The 19,547-nt window shown below is 39.4% G+C and overlaps 2 protein-coding genes and 1 pseudogene across 2 annotated transcripts; all 3 read right to left on the reverse strand.

The window, feature by feature from the left end:
* Positions 1-316: 316 nt before the first annotated feature.
* Positions 317-3,758, reverse strand: LOC138440585 (olfactory receptor 7E178-like; annotated as a pseudogene).
* A 4,081-nt stretch (positions 3,759-7,839) lies between these two features.
* LOC138440586 (olfactory receptor 7E24-like) lies at positions 7,840-8,859 on the reverse strand. The gene has a single exon (XM_069590279.1). It carries the CDS (start codon positions 8,857-8,859, stop codon positions 7,840-7,842), a length of 1,020 nt encoding a protein of 339 aa, XP_069446380.1.
* Positions 8,860-18,178: 9,319 nt separating this feature from the next.
* On the reverse strand, positions 18,179-19,154 carry LOC138440587 (putative gustatory receptor clone PTE01). Its single transcript, XM_069590280.1, is given in 2 exon segments — positions 18,179-18,317; positions 18,319-19,154. Coding segments are annotated over 2 exon segments (975 nt in total).
* Between the last annotated feature and the right edge of the window lie 393 nt (positions 19,155-19,547).

Raw genomic sequence — 19,547 nt, forward strand, 5'->3', positions numbered from 1 at the left:
AATTTACTATGGAAACGATGTAACAGCTGTGCAAAACTCATAAATTTTCAATATATTGAAAGGGAAGTATTCATTCTTCAAGGATGTTTGTGCCACCAAAGATAAATTATAGAATCTCCATAGATATAAAGAAATTCAGGTAAGAAGTGATTATGACACACAAAGGATCCTCTTTCTCCCGCTGTCATGTTAAACCCGAAACAGAAACAATATTCAGGTGGAAAGCAAAGATGACAGGAAGGTCATAAGAGTTGCAAAACTGATGACATAAGAAAGGTAGAATTTTAAATCTCCAGGTTTTGTTTTGCTGCATTTTCTAGCCTACACTCAAATGGGTGGCCAGGTCCTAAGCTGAGATTGTTCTGCTGAGGAACCTCCACATAGCCTTTTTGATGTCTTTGTTCCTCAGACTATAGATGAAGGGGTTCAGCATGGGGGTGACCACAGTGTAAACCACTGAGGCTGCTACATCCTTCCTTGGAGGAAGGGAGATGGCTGAGCTGAGATATACCCCCAGGGCTGTTCCATAAAACAAGCATACCAGTGCCAGGTGAGAGCCACAGGTGGCAAAGGCTTTATACATCTCACTTGATGAGGGGACTCTCAGAATGGAGACAAGAATTTTATAGTAAGAGAAAAAGATTCCTCAGCTAGGGGGAAAACCAGAGATGGCAATGATAATATAGCTGACTACATTATTCATGAAAGTATCAGAACAGCCAAGGTTGAGCAGCTGAGAAGAGTCACAGAAGAAACTAGAAATTTCTATATCCTCGAAGCAGGTAAGTTGTAACACAGTCACATTATACATCTGGGAATCCAAAAGGCTAACAAAAAACGACACCAAAATGAAGATGCAACAGGTACGTGGGCTCATGATGATTGTATAGTGCAGTGGGTGACAGATGGCCACAAACCTGTCATAAGCCATCACAGGCAGAAGCATACTATCCATACACCCAAAAAGGATAAAAATAGACATCTGTGTCAGGCAGCCTTCATAGGAGATGACTCTGCTGTGAGTTTTGATGTCCACAATCATCTTGGGAACAGTGGTGGAGAAGAAACTGATGTCAGCCGAAGACAGGTTGGAGAGAAAGAAGTACATGGGAGTGTGGAGGTGAGGGTCGGAGGTGACGGCCAGAATGATGAGCAGGTTCCCCAGCATGGTGACCAGGTACATGGACAGAAACAGGACACAGAGCAAAGGCTGCAGTTCTGCATCATCTGAGAGGCCCAGGAGGAAGAATTCTGAGACACTTGTTAGATTTCCAGTTCTATGTAGCTTGGACACCTCTGGAAAAACAAAGAGGTCTGGAAACAAAGGAAACAAGTAAATGGGCTTTGAGAGCTGTGCCCATATTTTGGATTCAAGCAATTCATTTTAAGATTATACATCCCAGTATCTTCAGCAATATTTCTCAGTGTGGCAAATTCTACCTACCTAGAAATGTTTTCTCCTTGGTTTCTATGTTATCCATCTCTGCCTATACACTCTTACTTTATAAAACTTCATAGAAAAGTGAAAGGGAACCAGAATATTAGAGCTAAAACATCCATAATCTCAGCTAAATATAACCAACTTCTTTAGATATAATGTAGAAGGAGAAATTCCCTTCCCCTCTAATAAAATATAAAATTTGATTTAAAGTAATTAAGACATATATAGTTATATAAATCTTAATTCAATCAAAAACAATTCTAGATATTTTCCTCATTTTCAATATTGACAAATCTATGAAATGCAGAACTAGGTCCTCTTGATTCTTAATTAAAATGAATGTTCATAATGATAACACATTTTATATGATATTCAGAGTTTTATCATTCTTTGTTTTCTGCCTTCCCTTCTTCATGAAGTAAGTCATTACTCAAACATTAGAGTGGTCTTTTAAAAATTTTTAGTATATTCTTCATATCTTTGACTTTAGTGGAATTCAAATTTTGGTCAGTATGGTTTAATTAAACACAGGATCATAATGCATTGATGACTACAAAGGTGGTATTACTGTACAGAACAATGTTAATGATTAAATGGTAATAGAATTTAAGAAACTCTCTTGAAATTTTGATTCATGATGATGTATGCCAAAAACTGTCCCAACACTGTAATCATCCTCCAATTAAATTAAATTATTTTTTTGAATAGACATAATATTTTCCAGATCATTCCATGTTGTCACAAATGGCAGGATTTCCTTGTTTTTCTGGCTGAGTAATATCCCATTATTTATATAAACACACAATATTTTTTACCTATTCAACAGTCAATAAACACATTTTCACTATTTAAAATAATATGATGATAACAAGGGAATGCAAATATCTGTTAGAAGTTCTGAAGTGGATTGCTAGATCCTATGGTAGTTCTATTTCAATTAGTTGCAGCTTTTAATTTTTTTAAGGAACCTCCATTCTGTTTTCTGTAATGGCTGTATCATTATTCCTTCCCACCAACAGAGTATAAGTGTTTCTGTAACAGTGAGCAGGGAGCAGGGAGTCTCTGCCAGGACTGACAGGGAAGTGAGTGACATGATGGTTTGGGGTGGCACGGCATTGCCCACATACCTAGCATTTGGAATCAGTCTGTCCAAAATGACTGACTTCAAACATGATTTTATTGTTCTTTAATTTGTGATCTGGTTGCTGTTGTTTAGCCCCTAAGTTGTGTCTGACTCTTTGTGACACCAAGAACTGTAGCCCACTAGGCTCCTCTGTCCATGGGATTTCCCAGGCAAGAACACTGGGGTGGGTTGCCATTTCCTTCTGCAGGGGATTTTTATGACCCAGGGATCGAACTTGAGTCTCCTCCATTGGCAGGCAGATTCTTCACCACTTGAGCCACCAGGGAAGTCCCAAGAACTGGTACATGTTACATAAAGTGTTTCACTTATTTCCTCATTAAAATAATAGTAGTGTTATGTACATATAATTGGGGGAAATTACGCACATGTAATCAAGCAGGAAATACAAAATGTATACTTCAGAGCCTGACACTTAAGAGGCCTTCAATAACAGGATAGGATGGTATGGTTCATGTCATCCTCGTCATGCACGTTCTCATCCTCATCACTGATCCCATAATGAACTGAAGTGTTAGAAGGAAGGGGAACAGAGGATGAGATGTTTGGATGGCATCATTGACTCAACAGACATGAGTTTGAGCAAACTCCAGGAGATGATGAAGGACAGGGAAGCCTGGCACGCTGCAGTCCACAGGGTTGCAAAGAGTCAGACACAACTGAGTGACCAAACCACAAATGAACAAGAGGAAAGTTTACAGAGGCACATTTGCTTCTCTATTGGGAGGGATACCAGCCAGAGCCAGGCCAGTGAGGGTGAAATGAGAACTCTGAATGAAAGTCCTCACATCTCAACCAAAACTAAGAATATGATCTTTAAAGCACTCTATTCCAAACCCATGTAGATTGCTCCCAACACCTCTTCACCATCCCTGTCTCCATAGCACTTACTAGGTTGGCTGTATCTCTGCTGGAACATGACCAAGGAGCACAGACTCACTGCCTCGCTTCTGCCTGGTGTGTGATGAAGTCTCAGGGTCCCTCCTCAGGATGGACAGCTAAACAGACTCAGGCTGGACATTCTGATGTAGGTTCCTACAAAGGATGGAGACATAGGTGTGGATTCACAATGTTAGAACAGGCAAAATAATGAGCTTGGAGGCACTGGCCAATTATTTACAATGGTATGACCTTAGAGGTCAAGGCCCAAAACTCATCATTAGCCACTTGGTCCATGTTGTCCTCAACTCTGGGGACTTGTTAATATTAAAAGAACAGGAAAAGGAGAAGAGTGAATGTCCTGGGAAGGGTCTGGGTCCCTTTTCATCTCAGGAGGAAATTACACGTACTCTTGCTTCTTACTTACAAGTTGCAGATCTTAACATAACATCAGACCTTTTTTTCTCAATTTACCACTCAATGTGTGATTTTGATATGTTGAAATCCATTGTATCAATGATGAAATCTTTGCATCATGAGGTCTAGACCAACGATGTGATACACTATACATTTTCAGAGTTTTCCATTTTTCACAGGACCAGAAAAGATCAGTTTTCATTCCAACTGCAAAGAAGGGCAATGCCAAAGATTGTCCAAACCACTGTACAATTGTGCTCACTTCACACACTAGTAAAGTAATGCTCAAAATCCTTCAAGCTAAACGTCAACACTATGTGAACCAAGAATTTCCAGATGGATAAGCTGGACTTAGAAAAGGCAGAGGAACCAGAGATCAAGTAGTCATAGAAAAAGCAAGGGAATTCCAGACACTATCTACTTCTTCTTCACTGAGTATGCTAGAGTCGTTGACTATGTGGATCACAACAAACTGAAAAATTCTGAAAGAGATGGGAATACCAGACCACCTTTCCTTCCTCCTGAGAAATCTGTATGCAGGTCAAGAAGTAACAGAACTGGACATAGGGAAAATGACTGGTTCCAAATTGGGAAAGGAGTACATCAGAGCTATATATTGTCACCCTGCTTATTTAATTTATATGAAATGCCAGGCTGGATAAAGCACAAGCTGGAATCAAGATTGCAGGGAGGATTATCAATAACCTCAGATATGCAGATGACAGTGCCTTATGGCAGAAAGCAAAGAGGAACTAAAGAGCCTCTTGATGAAAGTGAAAGAGGAGAGTGAAAAAGCTGGCTTAAACTCAACATTCAAAAAACGAAGATCATGGCTTCCAGTCCCATCACTTCATGGCAAATAGATGGGGAAAGAATGGAAATAGTGAGAGACTTTATTTTCTTGGGCTCCAAAATCACTGCAGATGGTGACTGCAGCCATGAAATTTAAAGATGCTTGCTCTTTGGAAGAAGAACTTTGACAAACCTAGACATCATATTAAAAAGTAGAGACATAATTTGCTGACAAATGTCCATCTAGTCAAAGCTACGGTTTGACTTCCAGTAGTCCTGTATGGATGTGAAAGTTGGAATATAAAGAAAGCTGAGCACTGAAGAATTGATGCTTTGGAACTGTGGTGTTGGAGAAGACTCTTGAGAGTCCCTTGGACAGCAAGGATATCAAGCAAGTCAATGCTAATAGAAATCAGTCCTGAATATTCTTTGGAAGGACTAATGCTGAAGCTGAAGCTCCAATACTTTGGCCACCTGATGTGAAAAACTGACTCATTGAAAAAGACCCTGAGGCTGGGAAAGATTGAAGGCAGGAGAAGAAGGGGACAACAGAGGATGAGATGATTGGATGGCATCACTGACTCGATCAACATAAGTTTGAGCAAGCTCTGGGAATTTGTGATGGACAGGGAAGCCTGGCGTGCTGTAGTCCAAGGCATTGCAGAGTGAGACACAACTGAGCAACTGAACTAAACTAAACTGAAACTGGGAGTTGGTTTAAAAGATATTGAAAGGCTAACAGGCAAAAAATAACAAAACCGTAAGAAAAGTTATGACCAACCTAGATAGCATATTCAAAAGCAGAGACATTACTTTGCCAACAAAGGTCTGTCTAGTCAAGGCTATGGTTTTTCCTGTGGTCATGTATGGATGTGAGAGTTGGACTGTGAAGAAAGCTGAGCACTGAAGAATTGATGCTTTTGAACTGTGGTGTTGGAGAAGACTCTTGAGAGTCCCTTGGACTGCAAGGAGATCCAAACAGTCCATCCTAAAGGAGATCAGTCCTGGGTGTTGAAAGGACTGATGCTAAAGCTGAGACTCCAACACTTTGGCCACCTCATGCGAAGAGCTGACTTATTGGAAAAGACTCTGATGCTGGGAGGGATTGGGGGTGCGAGGAGAAGGGGATGACAGAGGATGAGATGGCTGGATGGCATCACCAACTCAATGGACATGGGTTTGGGTGAACTCCGGGAGTTGGTGATGGACAGGGAGGCCTGGCATGCTGCAATTCATGGGGTCACAAAGAGTCGGACTCGACTGAGCGACTGAGCTGAACTGAACTGAACATAGCACTTTTGAGTGAAGAAAGATGTTACTCCACCAAGGGCTTGAGGAGTATAAAAGGAACAGCTGATCATTTAGGGCAAAGAAAATTTACTGACCACTACTGAATGTATGTAAGATAAAAAACAGAGCAATCATTTCAAGAGCCATACCCCAAAGCAACGTATAGAAGGTATACTGTATATAATGCATACAATGTACACTGACCACTATTGAATATATGTAAGCTAGAAAATGGAACAAATATTTCAAGAGCCACACCCCAAAGCAATGTATATAAGTGTGAGTTTGGAGTAGAGACAATATATTTATAGGCTACATATAGGCTACAGAGACCAAATTCTATGGTATAGAGAGGCTATATGTGAAGAATCATTATCAGCAATAATGGGGAAAACACACTGCCTGTTGGGCTTCTCAGTAGTAAAGAAACTGCCTTCCAATTCAAGATATATGGGTTCCATCCTTGAGTCAGGAAGACTCCCTGGAGAAGGAAATGGCAACTCCAGTATTTTTGCCTGGAAAATATCATGGACAGAGGAGCCTGGCAGACTACGGTCCATGGGGTCGCTAAAGAGTCAGAAGCAACTTACTAACTGAGTATACACACAGGTACATTGCCTGTTACTACAGCAGGCTCTTCATACTTTCCCCCATGAGCTCAGATCTCTTTAGAATCTGGGACATTTGTCCATGAGCAGTTAGGACATATGACATAAAGGTCACATTTGACTGAACGATCTGACTTAGATCAGAAGTTCCAACCTTGGCCACATGCTAGAACCAGACTAAGTGTGTTTAAAAATACTCATGCTAGGACTTTCCTGGTGGTCTAGTGGATTAGAGTCCACCTTTCAATGTAGGAGGCAGGAGTTCAATCCCTGGTCTGGGACTTAAGACCCCACAAGCTGCATAGTATGACCAAAAATAAAAATAAGTAATTTTTTATAATCTTCAGTTCAGGACACCCTAAGTCTAACATTGTGAAGGAATTATCCTCCTTTAAAATAAGTAAATAAATTTAAAAATAAATAAATAAGAATAAAATAAATAAACTCTTTGGCAGTGAGACTCAGTTGTCAGTTTATTTTTTAGTTTATTTTATTGTAGTATAGTTGATTCACAATGTTGCAAAACAGTGAGTATTTTTAAGCCTCCCAGATGATTTTGGGAAAAGCCAAGGCTGAGAAGCAGTGACATGTATCCTCACACATAGACTGCATGTGTGCATGCGTACGTGCTCAGTCACTTCAGTCATGTCCAAATCTGCAACCCCATGGACCATGGCCCACCAGGCTCCTCCATCCATGGGATTCTCTGGGCAAGAATATTGGAGTGCGTTGCCATTTCTTTCTCCAGTGATAAAGTATGAAGTGAGTGAAGTGAGGGAAGTGAAGTTGCTCAGTTGTGTCCGACTCTTTGTGGCCCCCTGGACTGCAGCCCACCAGGCTCCCCTGTCCATGGGATTTTCCAGGCAAGAGTACTGGAGTGGGTTGCCATTGCCTTCTCCACATAGACTGCATACACAGATTTAAAACATAGTAATCAGCTGGAAAATAAACAACAGCTTCCCCAAAAATATACTATCTAAATCTGTAAAAATGGAGTTGTTCATCTTTCTAGCATGTGGGCCACCACAATAAATGAGAGACTCCTCCTTAGATACAATAAGATTCAGTCTCGCAGTATTTTTCACATCTATAGAATCCCAGAAGACCTTCCCAGCCCCATCAAAAACATATCTAAAGAAGCAATATTCAGGTATAAAACAAGGAGAGGTAAGTAGGCCCTAAGGGCTACAAATGATGTCATCAGAAAGATAGAATTTTCAGATCCAGATATTAATTTTGCTACATTTTCCAACCCACACTCCAAATGGAGGTTAGACTGCTTTGTTGAGGAATCTGCACAAGGCCCTTTTGATGTCTCGGTTCCTCAGGCTGTAGATGAAGGGGTTCAGCATGGGGGTGACCACAGTGTACATAACTGAGGCCAGTGAATCCTTCCTGGGAGACTGTGAGATGGCTGAGCTGAGGTACACACCAAGGCCTGTTCCATAATATAAGCAAACAACTGTCAGGTGAGAGCCACAGGTGGAGAATGCTTTATACCTCCCACCTGATGATGGGACTCTCAAAATGGAGGAAAGAATTTTGTAATAAGAGAAAAAGATCCCTGAGAAAAGGACAAAAGCAAAAATGGCACCAGTAAAATACAGGATTATATTATTGGTGAAAGTGTCAGAACAGGCAAGCTTAAGGAGCAGAGAAGGGTCACAGAAGTAATTGGAAATTTCTACATCTTTGAAGCAGGTAAGTTGTAGCACAATCAAATTGTGTACCTGGGAGTCCATAAGGCTACCAAAAAAAGACACCAAAACTAAAGAGAAACAGAGGTGTGGGTTCATGATGACCAGGTAGTGCAGTGGGTGACAGATGGCCACAAACCTGTCATAGGACATCATAGACAGAAGCATACCATCCATACATCCAAAAAGTATAAAAGAAGACATCTGTGTCAGGCAGCCCCCATAGGAGATGACTCTGCTATGAGTTAGGATGTTCACAATCATCTTGGGGACTGTGGTGGAGACAAAACCAATGTCAGCCAAGGAGAGGTTGGAGAGGAAGAAGTACATGGGGGTGTGGAGGTGGGAGTCAGAGGTGATGGCCAGGATGATGAGCAGGTTCCCCAACACGGTGACCAGGTACATGGACAGAAACAGGACACAGAGCAAAGGCTGCAGTTCTGGATCATCTGACAGGCCCAGGAGGAAGAATTCTGAGACACTGGTTAGATTCTGTGTTAGATTCTGTGGTTGTATGTACCTTGGACACCTTTGAAAAACAAACAAGATTTGGAAGAAAGAAAACAAGTAAATAACACATAGTATTGTGTCCATATTTTGGATTCAAGCAATTCATTTCTAAGATCTTACACCCTAGTTCCTTCAGCAATATTTCTCAGTGTGACAAATACTATCTGCTTAGAATTCTTTCTTCTTTGGTTTCTGTGTTATTCACATCTGTCTATGCACTCTTACTTTATAAAACTTCACTGAAAAGTAAAAGAAATAAGAATGTCAGAGGTAATATATCCATGACCTCAGTTAAATACAGCCTACTTCTTTAGAGATGATAAGAGATTCCCTTATAGAATAAGAGATTCCCTTCCCCGTCTAAGAAAATATATAATAATTCAAATATAAAAAATTTAAGTCATTTATATAAATCTTATTTTCTCAAATACAATTCTAGATATTTCTCTCACTTTTCTATTTACAAATCTCTATGAAATTCAAGACTATGTCACCTGGATTCTAAATCAAAGATGAATGTTCATAATCGGAAACATTTTGTTTGATCTTCAGAGTTTTATTCATCCTTTGTTTTTCTGTCTTTCTTCCTTCATGAAATAGAGATTACTCAAATATCAGAGCTGTCTTTTAGAAGTCATTTAGTATATATCTTTGACTTTGATGGACTTCAAATTTTAATCAACTTTGTTTAATTAAGAGTACGAGATCTAATGTGTTGGTGACTACAAAGATAGTGTTCATGTGCACAGTATTGTCAATGACTGAATGAAAATGAAATTTAAGTAACCCTCTTGAGATTTTTTATCTTATACAGGATTATTTGTTTCGAACCATCTCAGTAAAATGTCTGAAGTATGAGACTACTTTACATTGCTTGGACTCTGTCTGTCCTGTACTGACAGGATAATACTACTTCATTGTTTTTCTTTTTTTCAGTTTATTGACATGATTGACAAAATGGCATAAATTTGGGTTGTGTGAGATGAAACTGTTTAAAGATATACAAAAGGACGATTTAAATACATATACATATGGGGAATGATTACCACAGTCAAGTTAATTAACATATCCATCACCTCACACAGTTTCTTTGCATGTGTGTATGTGTATTAACAGGTAAGCCAAAGTCTCTTGGCAAATCTCAACAACACAGTGCAGAATTATTAGCCATAATCACTAGGCTGTACATTAGATACACAGAACTTACTCATTTTATAACTGAAAGTTTGTACCCTTTGACCAACATCTCCCCACTTTCTCCACCACCAATCCTCACAACTACAGTTAAAACTATGTTTCTAAGAGCTTGATATTCTTCACTTCCACACATAAGTGAGATCATACAGTATTTGACTGTCTATGTCTGGTGTATATATTTTAATATGCATAATATTCTTCAGGTCCATCCATGTTGTCACAAATGGCAAGATTTCCTTATTTTATGGCTGAATAATAGCCCATCATTTATATATACACAGCACATTTTCTTTATCTATTCATCTGTCAGCAGACACATATCCATATTACATTATTTAAAATAATATCTCAAGGACAAGGGAATGCACATATCTCTTAAAGGCTTTGAGTTCGTTTTGTTAGCATGTACTCTGAAGTGCAGTTGCTAGGTCCTGTGGTAGTTCTATTTCAGTTCACTGCAGTTTTTTCTTTTTTAGGGCACCTCCATTCTGTTTTTCTAGTGTCTATAAATATTCATTCCCACCAACCAAGTACAAAGATTCACTTACCTCTGTATCCTCACCAACATTTGTTGCTTTTTTTATATAATAGCCATCCTAACAGATTTAAGATGATATTTAATTTACATCTGGACTTGCATGTCTTCATATTAACTGATGTTGAGTGCCTTTTACCTGGTGATCTTGTTCTCCTGATCATAAACTCTCTTATTTATAGTTGAGGAGTTTCAGGGGAGGTTTCACAGTCAGGTCAGAACTCAACCTTCTTATCGTGACATAACAAATTTCCATGTCAATCCTTCCTGATACAGGGATTGCAATTCTTACACTTTTGCCTTTAAAAGGTAATTCTGGTTCATTATTTTGGCATTCAAACTATAATTTAATTGTGTAAAAGATCAAAATGGAATAATGAAAACACATCTGGGCAGTTTCCTTATCCATGAAATTATTATAGTAATTGAAACTACCTAAAGAAAAATCATTAATGTTTTAGACCAGTAGTTTTCAGGTCCAGTTGATCTAGTTTTTTATGTGCATATTTTAAAAATACTCAGTTACCCCAGCCTCAGTCTAGAACTGGTTCCAGGATGTCTACATGTGAATTTCTTGGTCTTCCTTCTGTGAAGCTGGGCTTGATAAACACCACCTTAGGATACTGCACAACACTGAGAAGAAGGTCCATGACTATTATATCTATTAATACTATCATGAATACTTCACCTGCTTTGAAAATATGGACATTAATAATATTTGCTTCAGATGTCATATTTTACAAAAATTTAAAACATTGAAGTTTTTGTGGCATCTCAGTTCAATCCCGTTCTTCTCCATGCACATCCCTAAAAGCAACATGTGTTGTGAAGTTGATGGGTTTGTTTCCTTTTAATGTTTCCATAATGTCAGTATTCGTTTATGTATCCAAAACCAGCTTTCATAAATTCTTCTCTAAACAGAATACTATCCATATTGCCCCTGAAATGCACTTCTTTACAAGACATTTTGGTTCCATCTCTCTGCGAAATACATACAACTACTTTATTTTCCTGACACACATTTTTGCATAAGGAGAGACAACATTTCATCAGTTCATAAATGTACTTTTATAGAAAGCAATATAAATTTAACAAATTTAAAATATATCTTTGACATATATTAAAGGCAATAATACATACTTTAATATAGTTTATATATTAAATGAATATTTAATTTATACTATATGTATTATATTTTTATTCATATCAGTTTCTGCTTACAACAATCCTATGAAAATTCTTGTACCTCTCTCTATATCAAACAAATGAAGATTTGTATGTAATATGTGAGTGGTAATTAGTCATTCAAGTTCTAACAATTGATTATAATCAGTTTCACTAATTAATATTAGTAATTGCTAATATTTGTTTCAATGAAAAAATAATTTTTGACAACTACACCATCTTTTAATAAGGTATCTTTTGAAAAGAACTTTGAAGTCTGTCTTGTGATAATTTCACATTAGCTGCACATTTTCATCTTATATAGGAAACCTTCTCAACCTTAGATTTCAAAACTGGACAGCAAAATGCATGGCTAATCATTGAAAACCCTAAAATCCCCCATGTTAGGGTCATTATGGCCTCTGTAAACTGCTGCGTCACTTTCATAATTCACAGATACACCCCCTGAACCAAAAGAAGCTGAGACCATTTATCTTCCCTGTCACTTCTGGGACCCAAGTAGATTTGAAAATAAACTCTTACTAGGTACAGTGGAGGTAACTGAGAATTTGTGTAAGAATGAGCAGACCAGGGTTTGAGTCCTGGGTCTTTCCACTCTGTAAGTGGAAAGAGTATGTGCAAATCTCTCCACCTCTCTGTGTTTTTGTTCCTTCCTGGAAATTCAGTCCAATATTTGCCTCTACAGTGTATATCACACCTAAAGGGAAGTTTGGAACTTAATAAACAATCAATCACTTGTGTAAAGAATTTCAATCATTATTGGGAGATCATACTCATTAATAAAATAAACTCCCCCTAGTTTAATGACCTTTCATGGGTTCTAAGGCAAAGAGATCAAAGCCTTTCCTGTCTCAGAGCTGAAGCAAAGAAAACATGAAATCCTAAAATATGTCTTGGCCCATGCATCAAGATGTGCATGTCCTCTTCTTTTCTGACTCTTTTTTCCCCCATATTCATGAAAATTTCTTCAATGACTTCTCAGAGATTGAATGCTGTAGAAGCTATTGAATAGAAAATGATAGGTCCCAAAGAAAGTCCCATGATATAGGAAAAAACAAGCAATACTTTAACTTGTCTCTGGTCCTATGGAACTTTCTGAAAAGGATGAAAACACTAGCGTGAATGGTCCACTGTGTGGAAGCTATATTGCCCACACATTGTTTCTGTGAAAAATGAAAGAGTTTATTCAACACTAAAATGGGTTTTTCATCCTTGTTGCCTCTACTGTGCTACCAAGATATAGGCTCTGAGGAATCAGAAATAAATAAACCTCAGTCATTTCTCTTCATTATGAAGAACGTACTTGTTCCAACAAAAATCACAATAAACTAAACAATAAAATAAGCAAAAATCTCCTGTCAGGGATGTGAGGAAACCGTAGCATCAGATGAAGAGATGACAGGAGAATTAGCCTTATCATTATTAGTAACAAAATATCAAAAATGTATTTTTCCCTCTCTTCATCCATCATATAGTTATTGCACAGAGGGCTACCATTATTTGTTTAGTCCTAATTCAATGGGTTTGTATCAATGAGGAATCAAGTCTGTTGACAATCCTAAGTCTTACAGATTCTAAGAAATTTCCCTATAACACACTAAGAATTAGTGGAGAATAAAAGATTCAAAATAAAGTTTTTTCTTCTCTGAGTCTCATACCCCAAATTTCACTGTTTTCAGACTTTCTGAAAGTTTTCAGCAAAAATACAGAGATATAGCAACATATACATCTGGAGTATATTATTTTAAACTGTTTTCATTTACCTGAGTAGGAATGGACCACAAGACTCTGATTTTGTATCTGCTTTCATGACTGAATCAACTGATCATCAGTGCAGAGGAGAAAGTGGGCAGAGGAAGTGAAATCCAGAAGCAATGTCAACAGAGAGATCTACCCTATAGTATCGGGTGGCAATCATTTCTCTGGTCTTTGCCTGTGATCTCATATGTTCTTCCTAAAGCTGACACAGCTAGCTACCTACTGCTCTCCACTGTGCCCTCCAGAAAACTGGAGGAAGGGCACAGTGAGCAGGCAATCTCTGCCAGGACTGAGAGGGAAGTGGCACGATAGTTTGGGGTGGCAGAGGGACTTCCCTACCTTGCATCTGCAGTCAGTCTGTCTAAAATCACTGGCTTCAAACTTGGCTTTAACATTGTCTAAGTCATGATCTAGTTGCTGTTGTTTAGTCCTTAAGTTGCATCTGACTCTTTGAGACCCCATGAATTGTAGCCTACCAGTCTCCTCTGTCCATGGGATTTCCCAGGCAAGAATACTGGAGTGGATTGCCATTTCTTTCTCTAGGGAATCTTCTTGACCCATGATTCGAACCCACATCTCCTGCATTGGCAGGCAGGTTCTTTACCACTAAGCTACCAGGAAAGTCCCTTGAACTGATACATGTTACATAAAATATTTCACTTCTCTCTTCTTATTAAAATAATAGTAATGTGTGTACATATAATTGGGGAGAAATTATGCAGATGTACTCAAGCAATAAATATAAAACAATTCCAAACCCATGTAGATTGCTCCCAAACTCCCTTCATCATTACTATCTCCCACAACACTTACTGGGCTGGGCTGCATCTCTGCTGGAACATGACCAAGGAGCACAGACTCACTGCCTCTCTCCTGCCTCTCCCTTTTCAGGACGGACAGGAAGACAGACACAGGCTGGACATTCTGATGTACGTTCCTACAAAGGATAGAGACAGAGGTGTGGATTCACAACATGAGAACAGGCAAACCAAAGAGCTGGAGGCACTGACCAATTATTTACAATGATATGACCTTAGGGCTCAATGCATAAAGCTCATCATTAGCTAGTTAGTCTATATTATTCCAATCTCTGGGGACTTGTTAATATTAATAGAACAGGAAAAGGAGAAAAGTGAATGTCCTAGGATGAGTCTGGGTCCCTCTTCTCCTCAGGAGGAAATTCCCTGTACTCTTGCTCCTTAATTCCAAGTCACAGGATCTTAACATTAAAGTCCAATTTTTTCTCATTTTGCCACTCAGTGTGTGGTTTTGAGGGCTGAAAATCCATGTATCAATCATGAAATCTATGCAGCATGAGGTCCATGCCAAGGATGTGTATGTACACTTTTCATTTTCAGAGTTAATAATTGTTTCTAAGGATAACTTGTTTTCATTTCCTTACTTTAGCTCACACTTGATGGGAGGAAACACACAATGGAATGAAAACCAAGAGTTGAGATCTGTGAGAGCATCTCAGATCCTGCCTACCACACAGGCCTCATGCTCTATAAAGACTGTGTGCTTCAAGCCATTCAAGGCTAGATCCTGCCCATCTGCTTTGTAATATGTCCCCAGATTCACTGCACCAACATGATCTCAACAAAAACTCCCTGGAAACAAACTAGAAACAGGTAGACTTTCCTCTCTACTGGGTACTGCAGACCCCACTGTACAGCTCAGGTCATGCAGTTTCAAGTAGACCCCTGGTTTGTGATACACAGGAGAGCCCCTCCATCAGCATCAAAGCAGGTGTGGAGCCACAGTATTAGAACTGGCAAACTAATGAGCTAGAGGCACTGGCCAATTATTTACAATGATATGACCTTAGGGTTCAGTGCCCGAAGCTCATCATGAGCCAGTTGGTCCATGTTGTCCCAATCTCTGGAGATTTGTTAATATTAATGGAACATGAAAAGGAGAAAAGTGAATGTCCTGGGAAGCATCTGGGTCCCTTTTCTCCTCAGGAGAAAATTTTCCTATATTCTTGCTTATTACTTCTCACTTGCAGGATCTTAACACAAAATTCAGACTTTCCCCCTCAATTTAGCCATGCAATGTGTTACTTTGATATCTATGAATCGATAGTATCAATCATGAAATCTACAAAGCATTAGGTCTATACTATGGATATGACATACTTTCCATTTTCACAGTCTCTAAGGATAGCTTCTCTTTTTTTGGCCAATTTTACTGAAACTTCACATGGGGTTAGACATGATTTAGCAACTAAATCACCAAACCAATGAATTTTGAATTCTAAGGTTTTTTTTCTTTATTGTCATTGGTGTATTAGAAAACTATTGATCTTTACTTATAATTTAATAACTGATACTTTAATTAAATATTTCAGTACATCTCCCAGAAGGTCACAATCAAGGTGTCAGCCAGGGTTCTAGGCATCTCAAGGCTAGATCAGCAAGTGTCCACTTTCAAGCACATTCATGAGGCTGTTGATAAGATTCACCTGTTCACACAATATTATCCAGAGAATTCCTTCAGTTCCTTGACACATGGCCTCCTGGTGGGGCAGGTGGGTTTTATCAATGTAAGCCATCAAGAATACCAGAGAGAGGCACCAGGAAAATAGCCAGATTATTGTACTCTGTTCCCTATTACTTCCCAACATTTCTTCCTCATTCTTATTGTTGTCAGTGGGTCTCTATGTATATCTCACACTCAGTGGCAGGGAAACACACAGGGATAGGAAAACCAGGAGTTTGGATCCATGAGAGGATCTCAGTGCCCACCACACAGAAACCTCACTGTCTATGAGAGGAAGACACTGGGTTTGGGGACATTAAAAATAATTCATCCACGCAAAATGTATTACTATGCATGTGGGCTATGCATGTGTGCTAAGTCACTTCAGTTGTCTGACTCTTTTTGACCCTTTGAACTGTAGCCCTCTAGGCTCCTCTGTCCATGAGATTCCCCAGGCAAGAGTCCTGAAGAGGGTTGCCACGCTCTCCTTCACAGGATCTTCCCAACCCAGGGATTGAACCCAAGTGCCCCTCATTGCAGGTAGATTCTTTACCAGCTGAGCTACCCGGGAAGCCCTGAGTATCCTTGAAGTGAAGTGAAGTAAAATTCACTCAGTCATGTCCAACTCTTTGTGACCCCACGAACTATAAAATTCATGGAATTCTCCAGGCCAGAATACTGGAGTGGGTAGCCTTTCCCTTCTCCAGGGGATCTTCCCAACCCGGGATCCAACCCAGGTCTCCTGCATTGCAGGCAGATTCTTTACCAGCTGAGCCACAAGGGAAGCCCAAATGGCGACTGAGTAGAGTTGATTATAGAGAGATGAGGGGAGTATTGGGGCTCTATAAAATATGTGGGCAGCGGTAAAATTGTTAAACTGAAGTAACAACATTGTGGGGAGAAGGAATCAGACATTAGAGTCAGTGCTAAGGATGAGTGTAGAATACACGATGTATATGAAAGATAGATGTTGGTCTTTATGTATTAAATTAGCGATTTGCTTTGCACTCGCCTTGGCTTTCCTTACATGATGACTATCTGTAAATAAAACAAGAATCTTCTCACTTTCAGTGTTTGATGTGTCACTGAGAAATTTCTGTCCTCACTTTTTATCCCTTTACTATGTGCAGAAATAGTCAAACCCCACTCTTTGTCCTGTGAGTCTTAATCTTGCAGTAACCAGTAGAGAAAAATAGATTCTATTGAATGTCCTGATAATAAACACAAACCATATTTTTACAATTTTAAAGCAAACCATATATATTTTCTCTCTTTTGCAAGTCTTCTTAGAGATGTCTATAGAAGTTTCAAGACAGCAGAAAAATACTGGATGTATAATTGTTACATTGACTTTACTCTTCCTTATGAGGTAGTGGGTAATTTGTTCAATGCTATACAAAGTAGTTCAGTTCAGTTCAGTTGCTCAGTCGTGTCCAACTCTTTGCGACCCCATGAATCGCAGCACGCCAGGCCTCCTGGTCCATCACCAACTCCCAGAGTTCACTCAGATTCACGTTCATCGAGTCAGTGATGCCATCCAGCCATCTCATCCTCTGTCGTCCCCTTCTCCTCCTGCCCCCAGTCCCTCCCAGCATCAAAGTCTTTTCCAATGAGTCAGCTCTTCGCATGAGGTGGCCAAAGTACTGGAGTTTCAGCTTTAGCATCATTCCTTCCAAAGAAATCCCAGGGTTGATCTCCTTCAGAATGGACTGGTTGGATCTCCTTGCAGTCCAAGGGACTCTCAAGAGTCTTCTCCAACACCACAGTTCAAAAGCATCAATTTTTCGGCACTCAGCCTTCTTCACAGTCCAACTCTCACATCCATACATGACTACTGGAGAAAACATAGCCTTGACTAGACGGACCTTAGTTGGCAAAGCAATGTCTCTGCTTTTCAATATGCTATCTAGGTTGGTCATAACTTTTCGAGCTGTGCCTAATTTCTGCCCTTGCTGTGCTACACTAGAGTACAAATAGACAAATTTAAGTTTCTATCCTCAACCTAATGAGAACCTGCTGCATAGCACAGGGAACTCTACTCAATGCTCTGAGGAGACCTAAATGGGAAAGACATCCAAAATAGAAGGGATATATGCAAACATATAACTGATTCACTCTGCTGTACAGCAGAAGCTAACACAACATTGTAAAGCAAATATACTCCAATAAAAATTAATTTACAAAAATCTTCGAGTGCTTTAAGCTCCGTGTGGTTAGCAAAGAAAAATTAGAATGAATGAGAATTTTTTAAAAAACAATTTTAAAACAGGTTGTTTTGCTGAGGAACCTCCACATGGCCCTTTTGCTATCTTGGTTCCTCAGGTTGTAGATGAAGGAGTTCAGCATGGGGGTGACCACAGTGCACACCACCGAGGCCACAATTCTTCCTGGGAGATTGTGAGATGGCTGAGCTGAGGTAGACACCAAGGCCTGTTTCATAAAATAAGTAAACAAATGCCAGGTGAGAGCCACAGGTCAAGAAAGCTTTATACCTCCCACCTGATGAGGGGACCCTTAGAAGAGAGGAAACAATTTTATAATAAGAGAAAAAGAAAAATAAATAAATAAATGAGAGGAAAAGATCCCCAATATAGGGAGAAAATGAGAGATGGCACCAACAAAAATACATGACTATGTTATTGGTGAAAAGGTCAGAACAGGCAAGGTTGAGGAGATGAGAAGGGTCGCAGAAGAAATGAGAGATGTCCACATCTTTGAAGTAGGTGAGTTTTATCACCATGGAACTGTGCATCTGGGAAACCAAGAGACTGATGAAAAGTGACACCAAAACCAATGAGCCACGGAGACATGGGTTCATAATGTCCAAGTAATGCAGAGGGTGACAGATGGCTACAAACTGGTCATAGGCCATCACAGTCAGGAGGAGACCATCCAAACACCCAAAAAGCATAAAAAAGGACATTTGTGTCAGGCAGCCTGCATAAGAGATGACCCTGCTATGAGTCTGAATGTCCAGGATCATTTTCAAGATTGTGGTGGAGGTGAAATCGATGTCAGCCAAGGATGGGTTGGAGAGGAAGAAGTACATTGGAGTGTGTAGGTGGGGGTCAAAGGTGACAGCCAGGATGATGAGTAGATTCCCCAGCACGGTGACCAGGTATGTGGACAGGAACAGGATAAAGAGCAAAGGCTGCAGTTCTGGATCATCTGAGAGTTCCATGAAAAGGAATTCTGAGTCATTTGTTAGATTCTGTGGCTCCATATAGCTTTGACACCTTTTGAAAAAGAAGAGAAGATTGAAAGAAAGGAAACAAGTAAATGGCCATGCAGCACTATGTCCACATTTTGGATTCAAGCAATGCACAAACAAAATGTTTACACTTGGTTTAAAAGTCTGTTCTTTATGTCTGTGTCTGCTTTGCTGCCCTTCTTGTAGGAGTGTTGGTACCATCTTTCTAAATTCCATATATATTCATTAATATACAGTACTTGTCTTTCTCTTTCTTTCACTGTGTATAATAGGCTCTGGGTTCATTCACATAAATAGAATTGACCCAAATATGTTCCATTTTAAAACTGAGTATTGAGGTAACATGTCCTGGTAACTCAGCAATATTTCTGAGTGTCTCAAATCCAGTTTTTTTTTTTCATTGTA

The sequence above is a fragment of the Ovis canadensis genome, chromosome 5, assembly GCF_042477335.2.
Source record: "Ovis canadensis isolate MfBH-ARS-UI-01 breed Bighorn chromosome 5, ARS-UI_OviCan_v2, whole genome shotgun sequence".
Taxonomy (NCBI): Eukaryota; Metazoa; Chordata; class Mammalia; order Artiodactyla; family Bovidae; genus Ovis; species Ovis canadensis.